This window comes from Lygodium microphyllum, chromosome 21, assembly GCF_053477565.2.
Source record: "Lygodium microphyllum isolate KBCC chromosome 21, Lygodium_microphyllum_v1.1.10, whole genome shotgun sequence".
Taxonomy (NCBI): domain Eukaryota; kingdom Viridiplantae; phylum Streptophyta; class Polypodiopsida; order Schizaeales; family Lygodiaceae; genus Lygodium; species Lygodium microphyllum.
Window position 1 is genome coordinate 71355837 of NC_141155.1, and position 25602 is coordinate 71381438.

The window sequence follows — 25602 nt, forward strand, 5'->3', positions numbered from 1 at the left end:
AAATTGAAGTAGCTACAATAATGTGAGCCAAGAAAAGGGAACCTTGGTTCTAAAAGAAAATGTTCTATCTACAAAGGGTTTCAAGTCCAAGCTTCCAAAAGAGCCACAACATAGCAAAGTACAGGATAGTATAGTATATAGCACTCCAGTATCATGAAAGAATACAGAGACAATCCAAGGCAAAGAACTAGAGATCCAAGAGATGGAAGAGGTGGATGTACCTCCAGTAATAGAAGAAGGCGTGATGCAAATATTGATTGCAAAAAGAGGAAAATAAAAGTGGGCATTGCCCCATTCCCTAGACAGTTTGAGAGGCCCGTGGATCCCGTAAAAGAGCACGACTTGGTGAAGGACCTAAATATCTTCAATTCTAATTTGATAGTTTGATAACGATTGATGCTATCTCCCAATTTCAAAAAGAGGTTCAAAAGAATTCTCATACAAAGACATGGCCTAAGGATTGCCTACCTTGGAACTACTACCAAAACCAATAAGGCCCCAAAGCCTGTTGAAAGACGTAGATATGGCCAACATCTTTCTAGAACTTGGCACTCTAGAGATTGTGAATCTATGTTAACCCTAGCACAAACGGAGAAAAAGGAAGCAAATAAAAATTCAAGAAAACTAAAAAATGCAAAGTAAGGCAAAAAAAGGCGGCCCAACAGAAGGATAAGAGAGAAAAAGGCTAAAAGTGCAAGGGCAACCTCAAAAACCGAGGCAAAGGTAAAGGCGCATTTTAAAATGTAAAAGCGGCCCCAATTTTTTATAAAAGTGAGCTAGATGCAAGTTGTAAAGAGTAGATGGGCATAGGTGAAAGCATAATGTAAATAGAAGGGAGTAGGAAAAGAGGACCTTGGCAAGATGGGTGGTCATGTAAAAAAAGGGATGCAGGCCCAAAGGGATGAGGGCATGTATAAAGGCCAAAAAGTGAATAGAGAAGCTCTTTCTTGTGTGTCTGGAAAAGACTAGCTCTTCTCTTCTCTTCTTCCTCTTCTTCTTCTTGCTTGCTTGAGCTTATGCTTGAGAGAGGGAGTGTGAGAGAGTGAGGGAGTGAGTGTGTGAGGGTGAGGGACCATGGTGGAGAAGTTCTCAATCTTCTCCTCTCTTCTTCTTCTTCTATTCTCTTCTCTTGACTCGTGCATGATGATGGAGCATGGAGCTTAGAGCTTGATGATTGAGATTGCACCTTGGATTGTGGAGCTACTAGAGTAAGGGGATAAGGTAAGAATATGCAAAATTTATAAATTTTTGTATGTCTAGGAAGAAAAACAGAGGTAAGGGGAGAAGATGAGAACATAAAAGGGGGCACGAGAGAGAGAGAGAGAGAGAGAGAGAGAGAGAGAGAGAGAGAGAGAGAGAGAGAGAGAGAGAGAGAGAGAGAGAGAGAGAGAGAGAGAGAGAGAGAGAGAGAGAGAGAGAGAGAGAGAGAGAGAGAGAGAGAGAGAGAGAGAGAGAGAGAGAGAGAGAGAGAGAGAGAGAGAGAGAGAGAGCTTGTGAGAAAGAGGCAAGGAGTTGCAGGTTGTAGGTTGCATTGCCTATGTTTCGTGGTTTGAGGCATTTGACCCTACCAGGTATGCTCAGGATCCATGTTGCAATCTATTGTATCATTCTTGAATCATCATAGCATTAATAGGCATGTGTTGAATGCAACAGAAGCATTTTTGTGCCTTTCGATGACTTTCACATGCCACTCCAATGGTGACCTCAGGCTGCTCCCGACAGCCAAGTCTTGAGGGGTTGGACATTCAAGACACTTACTATCCACTCAAACAACTCGGCCTCAGTCAACCACACTCAGATGAGACAACTCGGCCTTGAATGGCTGAGTTTGGGCCTTGGACGGTGGGCCTCAAATGGTTGATGGTGAGCCATCCCTCAAACACTCGGACAAGTATCCCTCAACCGAGTCGCTCGAATGATGTTCAAGTCTAGGACTCGGACTAGATGACAAGAACCCTGTCTAATTGAGAATTTCAACTTTTTAAGGGCAAGCTAGGCTACTCCATCTGACCATTGATCTTCTGGCTAGATCCCAAAGTTGTAAACGAGCCCATAGATGTGTTGCACCTAGAAAAGACTAGCAGTCCATATGGAATCCAAAAGACCCAACCTTTGGCCACTCACAGAACTAACTAGAGATCCAAAGCTGACTCATAGGGTTGGATGCCCAACATACCCCTTGTAGCGGTCATAAAGAACTCAGGTTCAATTGGTCAAGAGTAGCCAGAACCCCTAACTACATCAAGAACAAGAAAAATTGAAGTAGTTGACTCCATTAAAAGTCACACTCAACAGAGTAGGCACATAAGCATGTGTAGAAACTCGAAATCCTAATTTTTCACAATGCACATCACAATTCCTTGCTAGAGCATAAGTGTTGCACAATTATGAATGGATGGATAAACAAGGACACACTAAGGAAAATTAACCTAAAAATGAATGCACCAATAGGAGTACAACCCACGAATTAGAAGAAAACTAGAAAACCAAGGACAAAGATACAAAGAGGGCTAAACCATCACATTGCCAAGCAAGGAGAGGCTCACCAAGATTAGGGATAGCTCCCTAGCTGACTTACATGACCTCATAGATTCTCTAGTGGGTCAAGAGGCAACTACTATGGTAGGTACCAATTCAAGTGAGAGCAGCCTTGACCTGGACCTTGCCCTTAGTATGGTTGAGCACCCTAATGACATCTGATGACTTGTCACAAAATTTGACCAACAAATAAGGATAGCTCACCATGGAAGATCGAAAACGTTGTAGTTGACCTTGAGGAAGAGAGTAGACAAGCAAGGATGGGATTGCAATGGATGTAAAATTATATTCAAGAGAGAAAAAGGCTCAAAGGCTATCCAAATGAGAGGGAACTCAATGAGATTCATAGAATCCTAGCCATATCAGGTAGGAATAGAATGGGAAGCAATGCCAATAGGGAGAGAGTTTTTGAAGCTAATCTTACACTGAGCGAGCTACTCACCAAGAGATTGCTAGACACTATTAGCACTAAGTAGAGTGGGGCAGCCTTGGTGGCATCATTGCTAGTTAGGTTGTGAGTTGCCCCAACTACCAAAATCCAAATGAAAATACCCATAGTTGCAAAGCAACTTGATGAATATCAGGTAGGGAATGACCCTTAAATCTTTTTCAAGTATTTTGATTTTTATAGGGGTTAGAATCCCTTTTTACACACCTTTGTATATACTTATTGGTTTTAAGATATTCAGGGTTTTTTCCCCTAAATCATCATTATTATTTTCTTTGGCAGGCTTCTTTAACTGCCTCACAACTAACAAGAACTCCTAGAACAGCCGCCTAGCAGGCCAGCGGAACAGGGTCACTAGAATTCCCTTCTAAAACAGGTCTTCTGATACTTGACAATGTCGTTATAGGAGGCAACGACTACTCAGACCTCCCTCAAACATACTGAACCTAAACCTGGGACTTCATGCCTTGGTCGCCGGTCCCCAATAAAACAAAAAACCCCTTAACAAGTAGTGATTAGTGATTTAACTAAAGAGGAGGGATCGATTGATATTACTTTGGAGCTTGAGGACTATAGAGATGAGTTAGAGATGTATCTGAGTCATAAGAAATAAAAAGAGAGCCCAGAATGTTTTAAGAACCAAGAGTTTTCATGTTCTGTGGAAGAGGATGAGAGTCAAGAAAGTTTTCATATTTTTGATAAGGGAAGCTGTGATGAAAGTTCTAATATCCATGGCAATGTTGAAGAGAGTAAAGACAATGTAGAGAGTGAGTTTGTTTGCCTTGGTGAGAGTATAGATGGTTTTGATTGCTTGAAGGATGAAGAGAGAATACAGGATAAATTTTTGAGTTTGTTAGAAGATCAAGAGAGGGAAGGCTTAGAAACTGTAAGTTTTCAACCTGCACTAAACAGACAACTAGCCCTCTTGGCCTAATGAAATAAAGCACTTCACTACCAAAATGAATCGGCCCTCTTGGCCTAACGAAATAAACCATTCAAAACCTCGCAAAACGGGCCCTCTTGGCCTAACGAGATCAAACAAAATAGCACCTACACATCCCTCCCTGAAATAGTGTAGATATACAATAAGATGCTCCTGTCCAAGGAGGAAAAACAGGCTCGTAGCCCTAAACTAAATGCATAAGGTTATGACCCATCCCTCCTACATAGATAGCAAGAGGCGTATGCATAATATGTTGTCTAATTAACCTATGGGTCCCAGATAATAACGGTAGATTGGTCTCGGCTACTCTTTGCATCACCCATATCAACCATCGTCTGCCATATATTGCATGTTCTGATAACATACCCCACAAGAGACCGGGTCCTGTTTCATCATTGATGACAATATACAAACTAGGACCACAATTAAAGAAGAGGTCTTCCTCATAAGCAAGATTTGCTAATGAATCCACAAACTGATTCTAGTAGCGTGGAATCAACTGAAAAGACACTCTCTCAAACTCCTCAAGTAGGGTCATAGCAGTTCGATGATACATACAAAGAATGGGATTCCGCACTGTGTATGTCCCATCTAGCTAATTTAGGATCAACTGGGAATCCCCTTTTACTAACAATCGATGAATACCACCTTGTTTAGCAATATACAGTCCCATAATCAAGGCTTTATACTCCACCATATTGTTAGTGAATCCTACCTCGAGATAAGCAGCTAACTTCATCGCAACTCTACGTCGGGGATCTCGGATTACTACTCCAACACTTCCTTTTTTATTAGGGCCCCTGGAGCTCCGTCAAAATATAATGTGTACGTCCATAATGGGTTTACACAGTTGGCCATCACGAACTCCTCTATTCATAATTATGATAATCAAAGTTTAGCATGTTGAGAGGATGAACTGACGGCTCCATCCCACCTTCTTCATTGAACTCAACAGGGATACTCGTCAACAGTTGTAAACAGTGATGGCAGAAGACTTTAATCTCCCACACAAAGGTTCCGTCTTCTTGCTCAATCACTTTATATCTTTTGCTCCACCAGATGAGTTTCCCCTGATGGTATCTTTGCTCCAGATATGGGTGCTCCAAATAAGGGTTTAACCGACCCATCAACCAGCTCTTAAGCTCTTTTCCGCAGGTCTCAGATCATTCCTAGCATGGACCTGCAATGCATTTCCTTTGTATTAGCATACTTAGAAGTAATAAGGTTTAATCTTATTAAGATTAACCTTATTCTTAAACTCTACTCCCTGTAGATCAATAGGGCTGTAGACCTATTCTTCCCTAACCTAACAATCTTGTAGGGGCCATCCCATTTAGGTTCCAATTTCCCTGAAAACAACTCCCTACGCGCATCATAATACAAAACCAGGTGTCCTTTCTTAAAGGTATACTTCTTCGCTTTCAGGTCATGCAACTATTTCATGCGACACTTAGCCACCTCTTGGTGTAATAGGCTTTGCAGCTTAATTTCATCTAGGTGTGCTAAGGTCGTAAATCGCTCTAATAAGGCGTCCTTATTACACAAAGAATGGTTTATTGCGAATCTAATGGTTAGCAACTCAATTTCTAAGGGTAAAACACACTCTTCACCATAAACTAGTTTAAACGGCGTGTGGCCAATGGCTCGCTTGAACGTGGTATTATATGCCCATACTGCCACATACAGCTTCTTGTCCCAGTCTCGTTTCTTTTCAGATACGACTTTCGATATAGGATACCCACAAGCTACTTGTTGGTACTTTCAACCTGCCCATTTTCTTGCGGATTATAAGGAGTCGTTTTATTGTGCTTGATTTTCCAAGCCTCAGTCAAGCTTTTGATCACCTTATTCAGGAAATGGGTTCCACGGTCCGACACTAATTCTTTTGGGGGACCAAAACGGCATATTATCTGCTCTAAAAGGAAACTAGTAGTTTCTTTAGCATCATCTTTCCTTATTGCAACCACTTTGTGAAGTAGTCAATTGCTACAATAATATACCTCTTTTGCGCAGTCGACGACGGAGTAATAGGACCCACAAAGTCTATTCCCCACTTCTCAAATGGAAGTATCGCCATAATAGGGGTGAGTGATCTTTTCCTATTCTCTCGACTATAATGTCGTTGACAAATATCGCATCTCTTAACATATGCGAACGCATCCTGGAAAATGGCAGGCCACCAGTAACCCGCTCTTAAAGCTTTTTGTGCTGTAAGCCATCCAGCAAAATAGCCTCCGCAAGTGGAATCATGGCACTCTTCCAGAATGAATGGCACCTCGTCAGGCATCACACATCGGCGATAGATGTCATCAACCCCTTGCCGATATAATGTACCTGCGATCAAGGCAAACTTTAATGCTTGCTGCTTAATTTTCATTCTCTCAGCTTTGGATAGTTCGGATCCAGCCTCTCCTGTCAATAAATAATGCGTTATTGTAGCATACCAGGAGGGAATAGACACCGTATCTATCTTAAATAACGACTCCATGTCACTACCTTCAACCACAGATTCTTTCGGCTCCCCAAAAGTCCACAAGACATTCCACAATACCCTGTAACCTTGGTGGCTTACTCCTGATCTCATAATCAAACTCCTGCAAAGTGATTAACCACTTTGCTAGACGATCAGGCGGCTGCAGCTTATTCATCAATAATTGAAGCCCCTCCGCCTTCGTATAAAGCACAACTTTCTCATAGAGGATATAGTGCTTGAATTTCTTGGTCCTAAAGACCATCGCAAGACACAACTTCTCCATGTAGGTATAATTGATCTCTAAAATGCCCAATTTTCGACTAGCAAAGGCTATCGGATGATACTACTTTTTCTCCAAAATTTGGGCTAAACAGTAGCTGATACTATGCATGGTGGCTCTGCTGAAAATATATGGAACACCTCACCTCTTTTAGGTGCTTTTAAAACGGGAGCTTTTACTAGCTCATGTTTCACATCCTCGAAAGCTACCTTACAAGGGTCGCTCCATACAAATAAACAGCTAAAGGACAATAGATTTGTAAGCGGCAACGTTCTTTCTGCCATGGCGTTTATGAATCTACGGTAATAACCAACCGAAGACAGAAAGCTATGAACTTCTTTCGGAGTGCGTGGTGGACCCATGGCAACTATGACTTTGACCTTCTCCGGATCTGTTGCAATTCCTACCGAACTGACCACATGGCCCAGCAATAGCCCATAAGGTACACCGAAAGCACACTTCCGTGGGTTTAGTCTGCAGCGCTCAAAGCATTTTCTTAAAATGATCAACTGCCTTTCCCTTACAATGGCTGCCCCTAAGTCATCAATAAACACCTTTAACTCTTTAGGGGATATGTCACCGAATGTCTTATCTGCTGTTCGTTGCCACGAACTAGGCGCATTGCATAAACCAAAGGCCATCACATGGTATGCAAAAGTACCAAAGACAGTAATAAAAGTTGTTTTCAACTTGTCCTCTTCTGCAATTGCCATCTGGTTATATCCTGCAAAGCAATCCATAAACGAATATATCTCCCCACCCGCTAATTGATCCAAAATCTGGTCAATAAATGGCAACGGGTAGGAATCCGTAATTGTCTGCTTATTCAGCTCTCTAAAATCTACACATAATCGGATCTGGTTATTTTTCTTCTTTCTGATCACAACTGGTGAACACCATTCCATGTGTTGCACGGGAAAAATCAAACCCGCTTTCCAAAGCTTCTGTAACTCTTCAAACAGCCCGTCCCTCAGTTCAAAAGGCATACGCCTTACTTTCTAACGCACATGACGACTGCCCTCTTTTACATGAATAGTATGAACAACCAGGCTGGGAGGAATGCCTCTCAGCTCATCATAACTCCAGGCAAAGATATTGCATAATTCTTGAATTAGGGACACATAGTTCTCCCTTTCTTGGACACTGAGCATGGACCCTAATTTGATTGGTCGTGACTCATCAAGCATACCAAGGTCTAGCTCGATAACATCTGCATCTCTTATACGATCTTGGGCCTCTATCGGCTTGTTTAGAGTGATCTGATAGATGTCCTCTGTGGTGGATCCCTCTTTGGACTCATCACTCGATGATGTCTCACTGGCGGATACATCTTCTAATGTCTCCAATTCTGTGGAAGATAGAGGAGCTCTCTCACTCTGCGGGGACTCAGGATAGGCATCAATCACCATGCGCTAAGCACATTTGTCGAATATCAGCCGACCAGCGAGTATATCCACTTGGCAGTTTGCTTGCAAGATCCAAGGTCGTCCAAGTAATACTTGGTAACTTGGACGCCCTGCAAAACGAATCACCCTAAAGTCTAATAGGCATTCTACATTTGCAATAGTGACATGGACCTTAGTAATGCAGCCTTCCGACTGTCTCAAACTATCATCCGCCATTCTGAGAATTGTGGAGGTATCTTTCTGGATCGCAAGACCCAACCTTTCCATCAGTTCAGAACTCATAATGTTAATAGATGATCCTATGTCGACAATGGCATAATCTACTAATATCCCATCGACATAGGTTACAACCCTTGGGCAATGCTTCTCAGCATGCTCGAACCAGTCATCACCAACTTGCGCAATACCCAAAGGTTCTACGATATACCCGGTACACGCAGGATCTTTCTAAATTCCTTGCGTACTCTTGGGGAAAGCTTAATAAGCTGTAAAAGGTTCACATCTGGCTTGACTTCGCAAAGAGAGCTCGCCAAATCGAATTCATAATAGTTCGGTAGAGTTCGCTTTTCACGCCAAACCATCCGCTCTTTAGGTCACTGAACCGGCTTTATTGCCTTTTTTTTAACTTTCACCTTCTTCCTCGGTGCTTCCTTATCCTTCTTAGCATTGGCTTTACTCTCCACGGGCTTCAGAGGTCCCCCTTCCATGGTAGGATCCAGAACTTGCGTTCCTTTGTCGCCTTGTTTAGGGTTTCCATCGACAGACTTATCCTTGTCGGCCTCTCTACCCTTTTGACCTCTTGTAAGGACAGCTCGCAGATTAGAGGTCTCAGCGTCATTAACACGCACATCCTCAATCAAACTAACCCCACTACCACTAGGCAGCTCCTCTAGTGTAGTCTTTGGTCGTTGGAGTATTTGTTTAGGTCAGTCTTCTCGCTGGGAATCATTTCCTTGCGCATGATGATTAACAGGCCCTGGTTGCCGACTACCTCGCTGGAGGGAACTAATCTTACTTCAGCAAAGTGGCTGCTAAACCTCGAAGGTGCACCCTCATCCAGGTATCTACTTCCTATCAAATTTTGTTATTTTTTAAGAAAGTTTACATCAACCGCTATTTGTCGATACTGCTCCGTAATCATGTCGGTATAATGCTTCATCATGTCCTTAACCTTGCCAAGAACATTGGAAGCGCTCAACTCGTAGCCTTGATCATTACCCTGTCGTTCCATTGGCCTAAAAATTCGATTAGGCACTGGTTGTTGAACCACATGCATGGTATTAGGATTAACTGCCTGGCCTCCACCATTTGGAGCCATTTGACTGCCCGTAGGTATCGACATGCTAGGGGGAGCTGGTAATAAAGGCACATTCTGCATCATGTTCCCTCTCCCATTAGGATTAGCCATCACTATCCCTTGGCTACTACTGCCATTGGCCGTCGCCATATTATTTCCCAATGCTAGACCCACATTTGGATTGCCTCAAGAGGCATAGACTGCTTGTAGTCAGGATTCCACTTCTTGTGCTCATGTAATGGCAGTATCTATATCCCCCAAAGGGACACTACTCAACTACAACTGGATATTAACCAAACCATGTAGAAAATATTGCAATTGGGCAGCTGCGGGGATAGGAATAGAGGTGTCCAACTTACGAAAAACCTCTTTTAGTTTCTTCGCATAAGCACGAATATCCTCATGTGGTTCTTGGCGGGTCACGTTAAGTACACGCAACCAATATTGCCCACCCCGTTCAGGGGCAAACTCCCTTCAAAAAGATCCATAAAATGAATCAATATTCAATATGGTTTTGGCTTCTAAACTATGATACCATATGGCAGCTCTTCCTTTGAGAGTCATGTTGAAGAACATCATTAAATGTCCTTCTTCTTGGATGCGACAGTTAAACATCAGCTTTTGAAACTCCCTGACGTGGAGTTCCGCATCTTCCTCAACTAGCCCATTAAAAATGGGTAGCAGGTAACCTAGAGCCAGAAAATCCGTCGTTCCTGCAGGAATTGCAATGGGCTGCGCCATGACGGAAATTGGATTTGCACTAGGAATGAGGGACGGTGAGGTTACACCTCTCGCACTTGATGTAGATTGCCTTATGGAAGAAAGGGGAGTACTAGAGCTTCCACCTTCTCCTAACTTACTGCTTGTGCAACCAAGACCACTAGATCCACTTCCTCGTAAGGGTTCAGCACCGCTACGCTTAGGGGAATACCTCCTAAGAATTTCAGCACGTCGCCTAGCTCTTTCGTCTCTCTCTTACTTTTGGATTTCGCCTAGACGATGCTTACCGATGAATAACGGGTCAATCTCAGTATCCTTTGGCATAAACTGCTAACTGGTCTCTAAACAACTAGGATTCGAGGACCGCCACTTCTAAGCGTCTCCCGGTAGATGCACCACTGATGGGACCTAAAACGGGCCGACACTGGCTCATGCACTAGCCGGACCTCTATCATGTGCTCAACAACCCCACGGCCTCGCGGCCAGGAGCATGGATGACACATACATCATCTTCCTAAACATCTTGCGTTTGTATCACATCTTGTAGTCCAACCCTAACCCAATTAACACTCCTCAGAGGAAGTCCCAACACATTGCCAAATAGCATGAAGTACAAACATATGAGGTCCTCCCGCGCCTGACTGTCGCTACCTCACTGCAACTCTCCTACACCTTGGGGATTGGCCCCTCGATCCATCGCTAAACATATATAACACATTATCGCACATATTTCCACTCAAGGTACCAATTGATCGTATCCAGGAATGTACCTTACCTCACTTTCTTTCCCCTAGGACCCACTACCTAGCCTACAGCTTAGGATATCCTGTCTCTCACTCAACGTTGGTCATATTCCTCTAGAAAGCAATTGCCATGCATCCAGGAGGTATTGTCTGATACCTTTTATCATTCATGCTTCATGAAAATTGTGAATGTCCACGTGCTCAAACAAAGAAAAATCATCATTGTGCACATGTGGAAAACATTTCTTTCAATGATTTTGACTATTGCTCGTATGCGGCGTTGCATGAACCTGGCACCGAGAAACCCTCGTGCTACTAGGTTCTTAATTTTTAATTGTCGACCAACCTAAATGCTATGCATAAAAAAACAGCAGGCTTTCCATCATTTCATTCAGCATTTAAACACCTTTCATACACTCTACCCCCTCACCCGTTTAGGTTGTGCATTATTGATCGGTTTAGGGTTCATTTTCCATGTTTTTATTGTATGAAAAGCCATAAAAACTCACTAAAACATAAAGGTAGGGCCAAATTGAGGCTAAACCTCATACTTCAGACCCCCCATACATCCACAAACATGAATCTTATTTTTCCTTAATGTTCGGAACTCAAAATCCATTTTTCCCCTATTTTTCCCTATTTTTCTTGTATTTTTTGCAATATTAAATAACTGAAAATAGAAAATGAGTTGTGGGATGTGGTTCTTAGGTTCATTTGCAGCAAAACCACAAATTTAGTTGGTGTGTCTTATTATATTTTCCATTTATATCTCAAAAACACCCAATTTCCCCATATTTCGCATGTTTTACGGGTTTTACACTATTAATTTCATTCACAACACTTATGATTTTCTGATTTTCTAATCATAAACAGTTGGAAGACATTGCAAACAACATTATAATGCATAATCATCCCATGGGAACAAATATTCATGAAGCAAATTGCATAAAACATCAATTTCCTTTGTAAAAATGAGATTACCGTTCTTTGCGGGTTGCGGGTTTTTATTTGTCATATCTCAAGACTGATTTCCAGCTATGATTAATGCTCATGACAGTCCACAATCAGCAATCTTCCTTCCTCTTGAACCACGGAGCAATCCGGTCCTCATTGGACAAGCATCCGTCATCCATTCTTCTTCTTCTTCTTCACCACATGAATCTGCCTTTAGGGGAGAGAGAGGGAGGAGAGAGAAAGACTGAAATCAGAATTCTTCATAGAGACCGCCATTGGAGGAGCAAAGCACGGCGATAAGACCAGCATCCAGGGGGGAATGAAGGGCCATGATCAATTGCCATGGTTGTTTGCAGCAGGCATGATGCGTCTCCATCCCATGAAGTGCATTTTTCGGCGCCATCTTCCTCCACGCTTGCATCACGTTTTATGCTCTCTCTCTCATCAAAAGTTTCATGCTACATTTTAATTTTGGGCTCCCAAGGGTCACTTGCCCATTTGGCCCAACTCATGTCCACCTTTTCAAATCTTGACCGGTTTCTTGGCCATTTCCCCGTCCGGACTTCGAATTGAGCTCTGAAAATTCCTGGGCGTCCGGCTCAGCATCCCACATTGGCAGGTAAATCTTGTCAACCTGCATGACATTCTGTAAAATTATGAAAAATCAACTAGTGTCGCTCGGGCACCTTTAAAGCACTTTGGCGCTTAAAATCGTCCTAGATCGAGCCGTCGCCTTCGACGTTGAATATTTTTCCCTTGATATTCGTAATTTTTAGCTATTTTAAACCAATTCTCGGCACCAAAATTTTGCTCTCATCATGGCCACATTGAACCATGAGAGAATTCAAATTTCTCCAAAACAAGATTTGAGACTCTTCGTCCTCCTCTTTAAATTCACATATTGCAATTACCTGTAATGCTCTCATGCTAGTTCATGATTAATACATTAGTATAGTGTTCATTAACAACAATTTAATTTCAATACAAGATTTAATTATGTTGCCACATACCCGTGATCATAAACTGAACAAGACATAGTTGCCCACCCATCAATCCTATGGGTATGATCAAAGTGCACCCATGCACGTCGTAAATATCCAGTCCCTAATCGCCTCATACGATTCACTAAGTCCACCCCTGATGCTGGTCCCTTGGTGGAGATTTTAAACAAGTAGCACTTCTCCTTGGCATCACCTTTTCCCGGAAATCTACTTCCATGGAAAAATGGGAAGACACAACGTTTTTGCAAAAGAAGTATGTTGTCATACCCATCACCAACCACCTGACCTTGTTTGTGTGAAACAATGCCTTTGAACCTATGTATTTATTAGATGGTTATTTCAAATGCAGGACATACATTGTAAGCAGAAAATAATAATGCACAAGCTTACCCTTTATTCTGCACAAGTGGCATCATTTATTCTAGAAAATGATTAAGTTCCACCTCAGTCGCCTCCGACTCGTCTTCTTTTGTTAAAGATTCAAACAACATCTGCCGAGCGACTAGCATCTGTATTTTTCGTGGGCCTCCCTTTTCGATCTTTAGGACTGTGCTCACAAGCCTCCGCACCTTGTCAAGGGTTGCCCTCTTTGTGCCTTGTTGAACACTGTGAGCATGCTCCCCAACATAGATCACCAAACGTGTCATTGTAGGATCTAGTGGCAACGCATAATAGATCATGCATTTGCAAATGGCTGCACAAGTAGCAACATTTTGACAATAGTGACATGTTATCTTGGAGTTTCCTTCGCTTGCAGGATAACCCATGGTCACGGTTCTATCCAAGTGACCATGGAAAAAAACGTCATTGTATTTTCCCTCGGTTATGTAGTAAGGACAAGTTATCCTGAGACATTGAAGACTTCCAAGACAATAGCTCAAGCGCACAGTGCACTCAATTGCCATATTTGTTTGTGAGGGCCGCGACCACAGGTGACCATCATATTTTTGTTCCATACCCATCATTCGTTTCTTGCTATGTGTGGCTGGAAGCTCAAAAGCAACTGTACCATTATACTCGATTGGGAGCTCATCCACCCTTCGTGGAGGTCCATAGAGCGCTAGTAATTTTTTCAATCTACCCGTTCTAGCTTTCTCCTCAATGAAGGCTGCAATGGAGTTATCATAGGAAGATAAGTCCTCACTTTGGCTGCCCACACATAGATCATCCTCGACATTTGTGTCATGTAGATCCTTATGGATCCCTCCGTCATTGCATGCACCTATTGAAATTGTTACTTCACCAACATCCTTCTTGTTATCTGAGGGTATGTCAAGACACACTGGAGTTGATTTGCTAAAACCAGGAGTACAATCAATGTAGTTGTCAATCTCATCTTCTATTGACTCAATACTATTAGAGATGTACACATAGTCATTTGAGTGCATGATAGAGTAGGTGACTGATAATGTACTATCAATCAGATAGTGTGCATGCCCTTGATGATCCCATCTTGGAGACACGGTGACGTTGTTTGCTGCACCATCATTCTTTATGACGGCTTGCAACCCCTGAAATTTTTGTGTTGGAGGCAATAGATTCTATAGGTAGTACTCACTCAAAAGAACCTCTCCATTTCTTAATGAAACCCTGTGCTCTAAGCAATCACTGGCTAGTCTCCATGTCAAAATAGCAAAACTCGACATGTTGTGCCCTCTGGTGGGTTAGTATTTGATGAAGAGAAGAAAACTCTAAATAGAGCTCATAGTGTGTATTTGATGAAGAGAAGACAAGTACAGTTCACTGTCGGATGACCGTGTAGAGAAAAAAGGGAGGCATGGAGGAAGTTACAAGAGGGTTAGAATAACCTCAAAGCTATAGCAACCATCACTACAAGCAGAGATGACTAAATAATGAATATGCACACTCATCAAAATTTAAGAGCCACAGTCATTCATCGACATTTAAGAGCAATAATAAATAAGCATAATCATCAGAAATTAAAAGAAAAATTTACGACTCAATCACCCACCATCCTTCACCTTTATTGCCCTCTATCATTCTCTCATTCTCTGTCTTCGTGAGGTTTTTATTTGTGAGTTTTTCAATGTCCAACTACATTTCTGACTATATATCTAACTAAATAACCAACTATGCACTCATAATTAAGAGCTCTCGCCCCATGAGTTTTTCAAAATAATATTTTAAATTAGATTAAATTATTTTTTAAAGATTTATTTATGTTGTATTAATTACCTAATTATTTAACGGCTAACTACGTGTCTAACTATATATCTAACTATTTATGAGACTAGCTAACTTACGAGAGAGAGAGATTAACTAGCTTATTAGTCTCTCTCTCTCTCTCTCTCTCTCTATAGCTAGACCAAGGCAAAAAGACTTAGACACTAACTCTCTCTCTCCCTCTCTCTCTCTCTCTCGTGACACACACACACACACACTCTCCCCCCCCACACACACACACTCCCTCTCACGTGTTTTTCGACCCACATCCCTCCTCCGTAGACCTGTAGCCTGGACCCTCCTCAGACCATGGACTGCCCTTGAGGAACGCCCCGTAGCTCCTGCCCCATTAGCTCGCCCCATTAGCTCCCGCCCCATCAGGTCGCAGCTCTCACACCATCAGCTCGCCCTTGTTGAGGTACGCCTCTCTGAAGCAAAATGCTCGTAGCTCTTGCCCCATTAGTTCGTTGTGCAGCTCGAGGTTGGGTCGTCTGCATGGCATCGTGCAGATCATCTGCGTCGTCCACGTGGTGTCGTGCAGCGCATCCACGTCGTCCGCGTCCCAATCGTTGACATTGAAGCCCCCCAATCATCCGTGTTCACACGGACGATGGGTGGGCTTATGCACTCATTTTCTTTTTGGTGCATTTTGCTTTGATGTATTAAGCGTGCTTTCCTTTGAATTTTTTCCTGCATATGTTCACCCTTACGAGCATATTTCTCTTACGCAGCACTTGCATTAAGCTTAAAATGCTTGTAAATTGTCTTGTAAGTCGACGATAGAACATCGAGGGTGGGAGCCTCCTAATCGTCCGCGTGGATGCGGACAATGGGTGGGCTTCAATTAAAAGACTTATTGTATTTGGCTGCTTTAAGGAACTCCATGAAAGGTCTACCTCCACTACGATCATCTGTAATATTTTCTGGGTTACCGAGTGGAGTAGGTAGAACCACAAATGTAGAATGGTAAATGTTCTAACAACTTAGATCATCCAAGCAAAAGGAACACCGTGTTGCTACATTTGGGAAAACTGTTTGTCATTTCAAAAGGATGGATTGTTGACTTAAAATGTTCCTAGCAAGTGACATTCAAGCTGCATTCATGTGATATTACATCTTATGATCCCTTCATTCAGCTCAGGGAAATTTGTTATGTAGACATGAGCCATACTAAATGTTAAAGTTCAATAGTCAAAACACTCCACATGTTTCCTATAGCATTAAGTCCTTCAAAGTAAAGGTCTTATAAATAGTAAACATGTCTATCAACATAGTGGTGATTCATGGATCCATAAGACATCCGTTAGTCCCTATCCTTCACCACCTTAATTAACAAAGTAAGTGCTATTAAACACAATATCTTCGTGAAATACTCTTGTCCAAAGGTTAGTCACATTCAATTTTTCCATAGCTTATATACTTTAGTTAAATCCAAACAATGAGAAAAGGCTAATTGTATGAATACTTTCATGAGCATTTTCATAGCTAGAGGCATTTAGCACCTTGCACAAGCACCATTCATGAATTTTCTAACTTTAAGAGGTTCATTGTGTATCATGAGATAACAAAAAACGGGGTTATTAAGCTCAAAGAGGTTGATTGTGTATCTATTTGCAGGTGCAGAGAAAGTTATAGCACCTAAAAGAGTTCTTAGAAAAAGAAAGAAATGTGTGTCACCTCATAGTAGCCATGAAGTCTGTATGAAGCTACGTTCAGGATGTGTTCCTGGGCGGATCTTAGAGCAAGAAGCATCATCGCGTTTGAGATCAGTGGGCACTCCTTCAACAAAGAAAGGACGTTGTCCAAAAAGATGTGTCTACATTGATGACGAAGCACAAGTGGATGAGGACTCCAATACAATTGATGGGGTTGCGGAGCACACAGGTAGTCACTTATATGTCCATTTCATTTACATATGACTATTTGTTCATTGTTATGTATTGTTTTATTTATGTATATATTGTCTACCCATTATATATGATTGGTTTAATGCTACTGTTTTTTATTGTTACTTATTAATATATGCTCCTACAGAGACTAATGTGCAGCATGATAGTCTAGATGACAAAGAAGAGGTGAGTGGTGATAGTGATCAAGGGGAGAATGATGATGAAAAAGAAAAGAAGCACTCAAGGAACTTAGGCAAGCAAGTCTCTCTCGGCCCGATGAAGGATGTGTTGAGTCAATTTTATATAAAAAAGAGGTCATTGCCTCGTCTTGTACCTCTTTGTAGATTGGTGACTCATGAGGCAGTCAAATTTGCTACGGATGATGCCCAATGGTTGATTCCTTCCTTTGATTCCACTGGTTATCTTGAGACTATGGGACACTTCCTTGTGTCAGTTGAAGGTCCGAGAGGGGAGACCATGTCTGTGACAACTAGCAATCTATATGAATGGGGTCCAATATGGCATCAAAGAAATGAGGACTTTGAGAGGGCTCTTGGAAGAGAGTGTCAAGACCTTAAGGGTAAAAAGTTCTTGGTTTGGGATGGAAACCATAGGCTTAAAACATGGTGGAAACGCATCAAAGAAAGTAAGTTGTCCACTATACATGCAAGTATTGAATGTTTGTATCCCATTCTTATGTTAGTTGGTTTTCAATTACAGAGTACTCCGACTATGCTCACTACCATGTTAGTGTACGGTGCCAATTCATTGAGGTGCAAAGGCGAAGGAAGCAGAGCTACTACTCGCACTAGACACCACCAACTTGTAAGTCTTCTTCCTTTAACTATCCTACTCTTTGTAATATGTTACACTTACATTCTCATATTATGCTTCTGCTTGTTTTCAATAGTATTTCCAAAGCTCATGTTACTCCAAATATTGCGCATGAGGTGTATATGTTTCAAAAGTTTGGTACTGCAAACAAAGACTCCATTCTAGATAGATTGAGTCCAGCCATGAGGAAGTGGGCTGAGGTTGAGATCAATATAGAGGCAAGGTATTATCATGGTGTTGCTCCATGGTATAACTCTCCTTGCGGTTTAATATCTCAGCTTGTATGGAAGGTGATTTTCTATCTATGGCTCACTTGTATGAGATGTGCTTTTCTATGTCTAATTTAGTTTTTTTTTTTTGGAATGATAGGATGAATTTCATGTCTTCATCTCAAAAGAAACTGCGAAGCTTGAGGCTCTTGGTCTAGATGAGGCAGAGAGGAAGAAACGTTTGGAGAAGGCTACAAGGGTGGAAGAGGAGCGCGTTAAGGATAGGGGTTACAAGTACCTATCCATTGCTAATCCCCAAAATGGTGATGAGTTCTTTAAGTTGTTATTTGGGCTAAAATGGGATGATGCAAGCATGCTCAAGATCATAAGAGACAAGTTCTATTGTCTCACAAGCTCAAAAATCCCTACGAAAAGGTAATTTGTATATATAACGCAAGTTGTGTGTATGTGATGCTTTTTTCTTCAATGCTTTCTATTTGCATATATTGTTGTGCATCACAAGAAAAAAATATTGTTGCATCTTATGAGTCTCACAAAGGCCAAAGACCCCCAATACCTGCATTTTGGTGATTATAAGCTCTTTTGGGTTTACATGAAGAAAGAGACATATTGGGCTCACTTGCATTCAAAGGCACTGCTTCAGATAGAAAGGATACAAGTAGAAGGTCCACACCTACCAGATTCATTTGAGGAGTTCTTTAAACTTAACATGAATAATCATGTCATGCAGGTTGGCTCAATGCAGTGCATTCATATTGCTTTCTTAAGTTCTTTCTTAAAATGTATATGTGCTAATGTTAAGCGCTTGTGAAACTTGTGTAGGCTTTTGTACACCTCTTGGATGGAGTGAAATCTTCAGATGTTGCAGAGAAGATGCCAGAGCTTACGTTTTCAGCCAAACGTGTGATTTATAGGTTAGCATCAAAACTATTTTTCTATTTTGAACATTAAAACACCCACTTTGATCAAAGGAACATTACTTGTAAACTCTTCATCTTAAATGTAGTAGATATAATGGCACTTGAAAGCCTATTTATGTTATTGATTTTTCTATTCTAAGCTCCATGTGAAAGTTGAGGTTGGGTGGTTGGTTTATTATTATAAAATTATTGTCTTATATAAAGGAGATTGTGTGTCTAATTTTCATATTATATTGCATGCATTTGCTTGCATAATTGGCAAGAATGTTGCAGGTGGATACTACAATGTGTAGAAGAGAAGAGGTTGGATGCAGCTCCGCAATTCACAAGAGAGTGGATTGATGTTCGTGACGAGAACACTATGTATTCTCCATCATTACATGAGAGAAAATTGACGGCATGGGAGGCAAGTGTTTGCCCTTGGTGGCTAGATTACCGTGTGGGGGTTATCCCTAAGCAAGAGAAAGATCTGCATGAGAGTAAGTACTTCAATCTATGTAAACATCTCGTCGCTTTTGTAGCAATAGTTTTTGAGCTCATGCATGGGAATCTAAGGGTGAATGATACTATGTAGGATTCAAGGAGGAAGTTGATACTCATGAACCACTTACCGCACCCACCACTGTAGAGGAGCAAGCAACCAAGGATACCAAAGGTGCAGAAGGAAGTACTCAGGCTAGTGAAGCTAGCAAGGATGCTACACATGCCACCCAAGGTACTCAAGGTAATGCACATGGTATTGAAGCTACTACCAGAGCCACTACTACTCCCCTTGCTAGCATTGTTAACAAGAGAGGCAAAGGGCTTATGGGAGAACTAGACACCTCTACAGATCCAGGGAGAAAAAATGTGCCAAAGTCCTCTATGGCGCCCACCACCTCCTTTGTTGTAGAGTCATCTCTTGGTCGAGAGAATTGGGAGAGGCGACCTATGACTCGTTTAGTAGGTGAGAAGTATTATATTAACTTGAAATTCATGTGCTTTATTGGTCGCCCATGAAGATAGTCGTGTATGATTATTAAAAATAAATGGAAGAGTCAAATTTGGCAGGTCTTGGTGTAGAAATCTCAGATTAAGCAACTTCGGTTGAGTGGGGAGCAGCCTGAAACTATGGACAATGATGACTGGCTTAAACTTGATGAGCTATGCAAGTCCACGATTGTATTGTCTCTCACTGAACAGGTACATTATAATGTATTTGAGGAAGCACACAGTGCATGGGATCTATGGAATAAGATCAAGAATCTTTATGATAAGAAAAGTCCGGTGAGTCAGATGTACTGGTTGAAGCAGCTTATGGATCTGCGCATGAAGGATAATGCGACTATGTCTGCTCACTTGAGCCAGTTCCATGCTTTGTGACTGCTGCTGTGAATTCTGTGCAACATTACCATTTTGTGCATATACATTATCAATCACATTTACTGGTTTATACCAGCTACTCATCTCATCAAAAACAACATCTCTGCTCACTGTAAACTTACGAGTAGAAGGGTTATAGCATCTATACCCTTTCTGCTGTGTGCAGAGAGTAACCAATAAAGATGCACTTCTCAGCTTTTGGATCCAACTTGGATCTCAACTCATTTGGCACATGAACATAGGCAATGCAACCAAAAATATTCAAATGAGAAATATCTGGTTTCCTACCAGTATACCTCTCCTCTGGAGTCATCCCATGTATTGCTGCAGTGGAAGTCCTGTTCATTATGTAGACTGTTGTAGCAACTGCTTTAGCCCAGTAAAAATCAGGCAAGTCTTTTTCATTGAGCATGGCACGAGATACCTCTCCAATATGCCTGTTTTTCCTTTCTGCAATTCCATTTTGTTGTGGGGTATGACTACATGAATATTGCTGCTTTATGCCATGCTCCTGCAAGAACCTTGCAAACTCATTTGAGAGGTACTCTCCCCCTCTATCTAACCTTAGGCATTTTATTTGCAGGCCTGTTTCTTTTTGAACCATAGCTTTAAGAGTTTTGAAATGCCCAAAAACTTCACTTTTCTTTTTCATAAAATACACCCAAACTTTTCTGCTATAGTCATCAATAAAAGTGACAAAGTAATGACAGCCTCCAAGAGATGCAGCTTTAGTAGTCCACACATCAGAGTGGATTAATTCCAATGGCTTCTTACTCTCTTGAACATGTCTAGGAAATGGTTTCCTTGCTTGTTTTCCAAATTGAAAGGCTTCACATACCTTATGCATTTCTGCAACCTTGAATTTTGGCAATCCTGCAACAATATTTTGGGCCTGCATTGATTTAAGTCGCTGTACATTAACATGACCAATGCATTTATGCCAGATATCAATATCTGCAACTACACCAGTCCCATGTGCAAACATTGCTGCACTCAATTCAGGCATGTCTACATCCAATGTAAACATTCTTCCCTTCTTCTTTCCTTTTGCTATCAAGTGACCTTTATTTTTCATATCCTCATCAAAGCATCCATGAGGATTAAATCTGACCTGCAAGCCCTGCTCAACCATTTGACCAACAGAAACCAGATTCTTGATAATATTCGGGACATGAAATACATCGGACATGTATTTCTTTTTCCCATCCTGCATAGACAAATGAATTTTTCCAATCTGCACAATAGGATGTGCAGTATCATCACCAGTCTCCACAAATCCTGGTTTTTCCATTTTCCTTGCATCCTCCATCCATTCTGCATGACCTGTCATGTGGTTTGATGCACCTGAGTCAACATACCATACATCATTGCTTTCTTCTACACTTGTCACAGAATTGTTCATGTGCTGCACCATAAACAAATGCTCATTTCTGTCATCACCCTGTCTACTAGAAGATGCATAATTCCCTTGTTGCAATTTTCCATTCATGATGTCATTCTGCTTTTTATAGCAGTCTTTAGCCATATGACCCATTTTACCACAGTAGTAGCATTCAACATTACTGTTTGCATTTTGGTCTCTTTGCCATCCACCACGACCTCTTTGGCTCCCCCTGCCTCTAGAGTTACCACGTCCTCCTCCATAGGACTAGTTTTCTTGAGTTTGCTGCATATTCTGATTTCTACCACGGCCTCCAGATCGGCCTCCTCTACCTCTGCCTCTACCTCTTCCAGCATTTGAGTAGAAGACAACTTCTTTTGAAGTTCCTCCTGAAGAAGATGCACCACCATTTCTCTGCTCCTCAGAAATTAGAAGAGCAATCAACTCCTCAAAATCAAGAAATCTTTCACGGACGGAAATGGATGTTCGGAACTGTGCATAATCCTTTCCTAGACCATTCAAGGTCACAGAAACTAAATCATCATCTTCCACTGGCGACCCAGTGGAAGAAAGTGCATCTGCAATCTTCTTCACCTTCATGTGGTAGTCATTGATGCTCATATTTTCTCTTTGCACATTGTGCAACTCTTGCTTGAGCTGCATTTTCCTGGCTTGCGTATTTGTGCTATACATTTTTGACAAAGTATCCCATGCCTCCTTTGGCGTACTTGCATCTTGAATATGCACAATCATAGAGTCTGAAATGTTGATAGACAGCCAGTACATAACTTTCCTGGCTCTCTCATGCCATGCTTTAAATTCCCTGCATTTGCTGTTGATTTGGAACATCAGGAAGAACTTGTTCTTCTTCATTTCCTACAACGAATTCCCAATATCCTTTTCCCATAAGAAAATTCGTCATTCTAAACTTCCATGCTTGGAAGTTGTTCTTGTCAAGCTTTTCACTGACAATCTGTGAAAGAGAATCAGACGCCATTACAAAACACTGCAAAAAATTCTGTCACTGCAAAGAACACAGCTTCAACGTCACAAGGGCAAATCTGCAAAACTGACGAAAGTGATATTTGACCACACATTCACTTCCTAGTGATGATTTTGCATCAACAGGCAACAAGGATGATTCTGTAACTCCCAATGTCTCTGCGCACAGGCATACGATGCAATTTCTACAGTAACTTTTCACCGACCTGTAGAATAGGCATATACTACCCTCTTGCTACACCGCGAAGGGTGTCTCAATTTGAGACAATGCACTCTTGCACTTTCCGGCTGTGCTACCTGCAAAGACTTACTCCCAAAATAGAAAAATGAAAGCAACACTGATCCTCTTACCAGAACACCGCGAACTTGGTTTTCTTTCTTGAGCTCCTTACCACGAACAAGGCTCTGATACCATGTCAAGATTGTGGGAGAGAAGGAAGGAGTCTCACTTGTAGCTTTCTCACTTGCACAATGGGGGAGTACACACAAAGGTGGAGGCTGAAAACACTTTTCCTCTTCTTAATTGTGTAAGCCAAAAAGAACTCAAGTACATAGAAATAGAAGAACCCTATATATGGGTCTCAAACCAAACTCAACTAACTAAGGTGGCATACTAACTGAGCCACGAACTAGAGTAGATAAGGATAGCTATCATCTAGCTATTATTCATGGGCGGTGTACCAACCGCATCTATAGCTAACAAGTCGGTGACATAAATGCACAACGGTCACCCTGGCATATCACGAGTGGAGCTCGATATCTCAACAACAATAAGGTAGACACTCCCCTTAGGTAGTGCACCGCACCTTCTCCTTTCAGGCATTACAAAAGCCGACAAACCACTAACTTTGGAGGCCCTCATCATCCACTTGGCATCCAATTGGCTTCTGGGATATACATCATTACCAAGCCTCCACAAGCATCTAAGTCTACATGTGGCACTACCCTCACACGAACAATTTGCCAACTACCTATCATTCCCCAACAGCAGCTAGAAGTGCCATGGAACTGGCACCCGTCTCAGAGGGGGATAATGTTAACCCAAGTCAAGATGGCAAAGAACGATGGCAGAAAGAGGAAGGAAAATGTGGAAAAAAGATGGAAAAAGAGCAAAGACATGCATGCAGCCTCTAAAGCTAAGCTGGGGAAAAAAGTGTAATTTTAAATGAAAGGCACCTCAAAAAGTCTAAAAACTCTTGTAAAAGAGCGCCAGGCTCCCTCCTGTGCCAATTATAAAATATTAGACGGGTGTAGGCTAAAGGCATAAGGCTAGAAGAGGGAAATAAAGAAAGGACCTTGCCACAACAACCAGTCATGTAAAAAAGGAATGGGTGCCCATGGGAATTCAGGGTTTTGTGAATGAGAGCTGATTCTTTTGGTGTGTGGCTAACAAGAGTTCTCTTCTTCTTCTCTTCTTGTCTTCTCCTTGCTTGTGTGTGCTCTTGAGAGAGGGAGTGCGAGAGTGTGAGTGTTTGGGAGTGAGGGATCAAGAGGGTGAAGCTCTTCACCATCTACTCTTCTCTTCTTCTCTTCTCTTCTCTTCTCTTTTCTTGCACGCGTGGCTATGGTGGATGGAGCTTTGAAATGGAGGAGGCTCGAGGATGTTTGAGCTAGCATCTAGGATCCTAGAGCTACCAGCATGTGCAAGAGTGGAGGCAACTCATTTCGGCATCAAGGTAAGCTCACTACACTCGTAGGATCGATGGTGCGTCGGCCGGCTAGGTGAGAGATAGCCATTAGAGCTCGCTTGAAATGCTTGAAGCAATAAGCGGTCCATGGGTCTTGGCGGTTGAGCGTGAGCTCCCTCTACATTTCTGTAGCAGCACTTATTTCTTTCCTGAATTTCTCCTGCAATTTTTCATACATATCTTTTTGCTTTATATCCATGTCATTCATGACTTTTTGTTGCATGTTCCCACACACTCGCATGCACACTTTCAGGTTTGCATCCATTTTAGCATTTAATTCCTTTCCCCATGTTTCATGCATTGCATTCATGTCACTTGATACCTTGTCAATTATTGGCATACATATTACTGCAATCTCAGCTCTTATGAGGGCTTTCATGTCATCCAAACCATTTGTTGCAATCAACCTTTGCATCTTTGTCCACCATCACTTGGCGCTTGTGGGAGTGGCATCTTCATGGGCTCTCCTTCTATTTTGTCTATAGTAGAACTTTTCTCCTTAGTGGGTGTCTTGTATTGTCCTTCTAATGCAGTGCCTCCTGTGGTTATCCCAGATAGTCCTCACTTTGAGGACTATCTTGCCGGGGCGAGCAGTATCCTCAGAGAGAAGATAGCAGAGGATTGGCCAGATTATGAGCACCTCCGCGATGTAGAGCTAGAGACGACGGCTCCAGCAGATTTTGAGGCTAGTTCGCTCTGATGAGAGCTCTTCTCGAGAGCCACATGCAGGATCAGGTGCTAGAGGAGCATACATGTGTCGATCACCTCTAACGTAGGGAATAAAGTGTTTTATATTTTATATAATAATTTTAGGGGCCAAATTCTAACTTGTTGATGCTACTAGGCCTCCCCTTCCAGACACTACACGGACTCCTATTCTAGACACTACCCAGCCACTAGGTGATGGGGTTGTGACTCAACAGGAGATTGAGACATGCTTAGATAACTTGCCCCTCTATTTTAGGTTAGTGTGAGGTCCTATGAACATATGAATAATTATCTTGTGTTGTTTCTTACTTGTAGCGAGCCTCCATGACGGTGATGTTGGACCTCTGCCACCACATCTACGTCTGTAGCGACGGCTTCTAGGGAGCACTCGGGCTCCGAGGTTTCTACCACCCTGCCAGAGAGCCTTGCAGCACATCAACCACCATTCAGGACTTGCATCGTAGAGTTAGAGGTCACTTGCAACATTGACGCCGAGAGACAGGTGGTACCCATTGGAGGTGGACATCTTTTCCATTGACGCATCGGATCGCTGCTGGAGACCTACATGCCTAGAGTGCATGTTTTATGGGCATATGTATCT

The 25602-nt window shown here is 42.0% G+C and overlaps 1 protein-coding gene across 1 annotated transcript; it reads left to right on the forward strand.

Moving 5' to 3' along the window:
* The first annotated feature begins 16687 nt into the window (after window positions 1-16687).
* On the forward strand, window positions 16688-24993 carry LOC148018129 (uncharacterized). Its single transcript, XM_087661549.1, has 4 exons — window positions 16688-16855; window positions 17024-17387; window positions 19435-19584; window positions 24827-24993. The coding sequence occupies exons 1-4, from the start codon at window positions 16688-16690 to the stop codon at window positions 24991-24993; spliced, it is 849 nt and encodes a 282-aa protein (XP_087517675.1).
* Window positions 24994-25602: the final 609 nt, after the last annotated feature.